The sequence below is a fragment of the Coccinella septempunctata genome, chromosome 7 (assembly GCF_907165205.1).
Source record: "Coccinella septempunctata chromosome 7, icCocSept1.1, whole genome shotgun sequence".
Lineage (NCBI taxonomy): Eukaryota > Metazoa > Arthropoda > Insecta > Coleoptera > Coccinellidae > Coccinella > Coccinella septempunctata.
Window position 1 is genome coordinate 19478469 of NC_058195.1, and position 5427 is coordinate 19483895.

Below are 5427 nucleotides of genomic sequence, written 5' to 3' on the forward strand. Positions count from 1 at the left end.
TGTCATCAAGGGACCTACTATTATTTTCCAAACAAATTTCTAAGGGTGAGATAAATATATATAAATTCAACAAAACATAACATTTCTCCCCGCCGTGGCAGAAGTATCATCTTTGTCCACTATCTTCGATATCCAATATACATAACTTGGCAACAGGTCGTTTATAAGAACCATTCGCTGTTTTCACTTGAACGACTCTAATTTTTCCATCGGGGCCCGGAAAAATCTTTTCAATTAATCCGAGTTTCCAGGATTTTCTAGGAGCGGTATCATCTATAACTATAACTACATCATGTAGCTTCATGGGTCTGCCATCGTTCCTCCACTTCGTTCTTTTGGTCAAAGTCGGTAGATATTCCCTCGTCCATCTTTTCCAGAACGAGTTTCTTAATTCTTGAGCTCGTCTCCATTGTCCCCTTAAATTTCCATTTTCAGATTCGAAAGCTGTCGAATAATTTGTAGCATCCAAAAGAAAATGGTTTGGTGTTAAGGCCTCCAAGTCATCAGGATCAACAGATACTTTCGTGATTGGTCTAGAGTTCACAATTTTTTCGCATTCTGCAAATAAGGTAAGGAGTAGCTCGTCCTTCAATATCTGATTATTCAGAATAATATGAAATGTAGTTTTCACTGAACGCACTAGTCTCTCCCATGCACCGCCCATATGGGGAGAAGCAGGTGGAATGAATTTCCATTCAATATTTCTCACTAACATTTCTCGTTTCAAATTCTCCTTATCCATTTCTTTTACAGCTTTCTTCAGTTCCTCAGAGGATCCTCTAAAATTAGTTCCATTATCGGAATGAATTTGCAGAGGTTGTCCTCTTCTTGCTATCATTCGTCTCACTGCCATTAGCGTTGACTCCGTTGATAACGAGTGTGCTACTTCAAGATGTACAGCTCTTATCGATAAACAGATGAAAATAACTCCCCATCTTTTCTCGCGTCGACGTCCAACTGTTACATACAGGGGTCCGAAATAATCAATTCCTGTGTATGTGAATGCATGAGCTGGTGGAGTCAATCTGAATGTCTGAAGTTGGCCCATTTGTGGAATTGCAGGTTTAGCTTTTAAAATTCGGCATTTTTTACATTCTGCAAATGTGGTCTTCACGGCTGATCTACCATCAATAATTCAAAATTTTTGTCTAGCAGTATTCAATACAGTTTCGATACCTTGATGAGCACATTGTTCATGGTAATGATGCAGTAGTAATTAAATCAACCTATGTTTAGATGGCAATATTATGGGTCTTCTGGTTGTCATTTCCATTTGTGTGGCCAAGTCAGTCCGTCCACTCACTACCAAGACTCCATTTTTATCCATTACCGGTGAAAGTTGTTTTAGTCTACTCTTATTCTTCAAGCACATGCTTTTCTTTAAGAAAGAGATTTCTTCTGGAAAACTCTCCAGTTGACATTGCTTGATTAATCTGATTTCAGCTTCTTCGAGGTCTGAAGTGGTAATTTCTGCTTTAATTTGACTATTTTTGGAACGAAGTTTTGAAATCAACAATTTAGCGACTACCAGCACCCAGGCCGTGGCTCTAATCAACCTCATCCATTTGGAAAAACGGTTTATATCGGGTAAACAGGAATCATTTTCTAGAATAGTGGCCAAAAATTCTATCGGTTGACTATCTTCTTCATCTTCAGAATTTTTCAAAATTCCCCCACAGTCAGTTTTCTTTATCGGCCATGTCATTTCATCGTGGAGTTGTAGAAATTCTGGTCCATTATGCCAACGATTGAAATCCAAATTATTTCCATCATCAAAATAGGTTCTTGTGGCATTGTCGGCAGCATTTGACTTGGATGGAACCCAATGCCAATCAAAACTGTCTGTTGACTCTTGAATTTCACCTACGCGATGAGATTCAAATTGTTCCAGTTTACTCCCATCGTTTTTGATCCAGTGAAGTACTGTTGTTGAATCAGTCCATAGGTACGTTTTGTCAATTTTGATTTCTAACGTTTTGATCAGCATTTTCTTGAGTCTTGCTCCCATTAGAGCGGCTTGAAGTTCGAGTCTCGGAATTGAAATCAGTTTGTTCGGTGCCACCCTAGCTCTAGCAAAAATTAAAGATACATCGATTGATGCCGATCATTCGTAGGTAAGCTACAGAAGCGTACGCCCTTTTGCTCGCATCACAGAATATATGTAACTCTACTCTTTCAGCCTTAGAAATACTCGTTGAATAGCACCTAGGTATAGAAATATTTGTAATTTTTTGAAGATTTAAAAGCCATAATTTCCATGTCTTATATTGTTCATGTTTGACTAAATCATCCCAACCAATTCCGGATTTCCATATATCTTGAATGAGGATTCTTCCTCGTACTGTCAAATTAGCAATAAGTCCTAATGGGTCGAAAATGGACATCACTATTTTCAGAATTTGTCTTTTCGTTGTGCCATTTCTGGTTTCGACCGCAAAAATGTTGGATTTCAGTTTAAAACAGAAGCTATCTAATTTCGAATCCCAGGAAAGTCCTAAAATTCGTTGTATCGACCTATCAGAGTTAAAATCAAGATCTTTGCATATAATATCTTCTTGTGTAGCAAGAGCATCCATAACATCTTTAGAGTTTGATGTCCAGTCAACTAATTCAAATCCACCCAAATTTTGAATACGTTTCACTTCAAAAATTTTTTCTAAGGCTTCGTCTACAGTGTCGGTGCAGTCTAAATGATCATCGACATAGTGTTTCATCTCAATAGCGTCCAAAATATCTTGTCTTTGGGTTAGTTGTCGGGCATTCAAATTCTTAACGAATTGCGCGCAAGTCGGAGAACAGGTAGCACCAAATGTCATGACTTGCATTTCGTAAACATCGTGTGGTTTTTGGGTATTTCCTTCTCTCCAGAGAAATCTTTGGGAGCATTGATCCGAACTAATGATCTTGACTTGATGGAACATCTCACGAACATCACTGCAGAAGGCGATCTTTCGTTGTCTAAACTTTATCAATACTTCCACCAATGGTTGTAAGAGGTCTGGTCCAGCAAGTAAATTTTCATTTAGGGAAGTTCCACACGACTTTGAAGCAGCATCGAAAACAAGTCGCAGCTTGGCTGGTTTATTCGGATTTATCACTCCAAAATGAGGTAAGTACCAGCAACGAGGACCTTCTTCAGATGCTTCTTCAGCTGACAGCTTCCTGGCATATCCTTTCCTTAAGTAACTTTCAATTTTCTCACAGTATCTTCTCTTGAAATTTTCATCTTTGTGCATCTGTTTTTCCACACACATAAGTCTTCGAACGGCTACATTTTTACTTTCAGGCAAGTGAATATCGTTCTCCCTCCAGAGCAGTCCTATTTCAAATCGGTCACCGATTCGTTTTGCAGTTTTTTGCATTATTTCAAGCGCCCTGCTGCCTTTTTTGTTGGATTTTATAGCTACTCGAACTCCAAAGGCTTCAGTACTAAAAGAGTGTTTCACCATCTTGTGAAGCTCGTCGTCAGCAACCGTTTCACAATGACAAATATGAAAGGAATGAAAAATTCCCTTATTGCCATGATGATTATCCACATCACCGTGTAAAATCCAACCGAGATTGGTTTTTGTTGCAAGTGGAGAATTTTCTGGACCCTGAATAACTCTTCTGGCCACTGTGAGTCGGATGTTATCTTGGCCTAAAAGAATCATCGGACGTCCTTGAATTTCATTGAAAGGAATGCCTTGTAAGTGAGGATATTTCTTCCAGTCTGTTTCCTTAATGACTTGAACAGGTAAAGATAGATTTTCCACAGACCTCACATTTTTCATGGTGAATCTCTTGGCATTTTCATGGATTCCCGATATATCAAGGTCTAGGCGATGAGAATCTTCGTAGCACGATGTCATATTATTCGTCCATTGTATACAAAGAGATTCCACATTCCCTTCTATTTCCAGGTGGTCAACAATGGATTTGTCTATGAGAGTCACAGTCGAAGCTTCATCACAGAGTGCAATGGTTTCCAGAAAATCATTTTTTCCATACAATCTCACCTTGATCATCCGCAAAAGAATATTTGCCGCACCTTGTCCCACAGCAAGAACGTTTTCCTTTCTAAGATCTTCCGTCTGGGTAGACTGTGTATATTCGAAATTTTGTTGTGATTGATCTTTATGAAGGAGTTTATGATGAGATCGTTTGCAGTTATTGATACCACATTGATGTTTGGATCTGCATTTCATTGTCTGGTGATTGTTTTTCAGGCATGAGAAACAAAATTTTCTTCTGGTCACAGTCTCCCATCTGGTCTCAACATCGTCTTGATTTATTTTTGAACAATTCTGGATATAATGTCCTTTTTCTCGACAATACGTACACAATTTGTCAGTTTTTTTGCTATCAGCTGTCGTCAGAGTAGTCTCATATCGTTTTGTCGAAGAATATACGAATGGCTTCGATCTGGGCTCCGTTTTATTCATTGAGAACTTGGTCTACTCACGTAACATGCTGCTGCTGCTATGTCTGAAATCCAATCTGAGAGATCACTGAGGTCAACAGTACCATGTTTTTTCATAACTTCCTCCCCCCAGCGAAGTTTAATCATATCTGAAAGCTTTTGTACGATGTCTCGAACCAATGTAGGATTCTGAAGATGTTCGTTATAACCCAAGGATTTGATTGTTGCGACTAAACAAGATATATGATTTGAAAATTTGATCAAACTCTCTATATTATGTTCTCTGATCGGTGTCACAGCTTTAATCTTTGATATAAGTCCATCGATTATCAGATCAGGACGTCCGAACCTCATTTCTAATATCTTCAGCACTGAATCAACGTTATCAGGTGAAATCATCATGCCCGATACGGCTAGTTTGGCCTCACCTTTTAAACATTTTTGCAATTTTATCATCATTTCCTCAGAAGAAAATTCACACAATGAGGCAATTTTTCTGAATTGTGTGATGAATACTGGCCACTCTTCAGGGTTACCGTCAAAGTGAAGAATGTCTTTCTCTACAACTTGGCTTGCAATGAATCGATCTCGTCTTGGAGCACTACCTACTGATTTCACAGCTTCACTTATGGTTCATTCATTCATTCATTGCTGTATCCCGTTACCGGGAATAAATCTACAAAAAGAAGAAGGACAGAAAAAAAAATTAAAATTCGAAAAGACTTGTAACTTCTTAGTGCTAGTTGCGACTGTGTGCCCTCCTGTGACTAAAGAGACCCAACCGTGACCTGCAGATCCTTCCACACTCAGGGCATGAATAGTCTCCAACCAGATCTGGCCGCCGCTGTATCCTTCTCGATTCTCCATTATAACTGTGGACCAAAGACCTCCACTGTGACCTGTCTAACGCTAGTTGTTCCCAGTTATGATTAGCATTAACTGATTTTAGGGATTGATGTAGTGTATCCTTAAACCGCTTATACTGGCCTCCTGGTTTCCGGGCTCCCTCAGTGAGTTCGCCGTAT

At 39.1% G+C, this 5427-nt stretch overlaps 1 protein-coding gene across 1 annotated transcript; it reads right to left on the reverse strand.

Moving 5' to 3' along the window:
- Positions 1 to 1216: 1216 nt before the first annotated feature.
- On the reverse strand, positions 1217 to 4801 carry LOC123316923. The gene is made up of 3 exons (XM_044903235.1): positions 4445 to 4801; positions 2297 to 4082; positions 1217 to 2016 (listed from the first exon to the last, which is right to left on the reverse strand). The coding sequence occupies exons 1-3, from the start codon at positions 4799 to 4801 to the stop codon at positions 1217 to 1219; spliced, it is 2943 nt and encodes a 980-aa protein (XP_044759170.1).
- Positions 4802 to 5427: the final 626 nt, after the last annotated feature.

Bases quoted from the DNA above. Each gene is read 5' to 3' on its own strand.
- LOC123316923 (XM_044903235.1), bottom strand. From the start codon at position 4,801: ATGATTTCACCTGATAACGTTGATTCAGTGCTGAAGATATTAGAAATG. The intron at 4,083-4,444 runs GTGAGTAGACCA...GAATATACACAG, and splicing joins TAGCAGCAGCAGCATGTTAC to TCTACCCAGACGGAAGATCT. The intron at 2,017-2,296 runs GTTGGGATGATT...TCGAACTTCAAG, and splicing joins TATATGGAAATCCGGAATTG to CCGCTCTAATGGGAGCAAGA.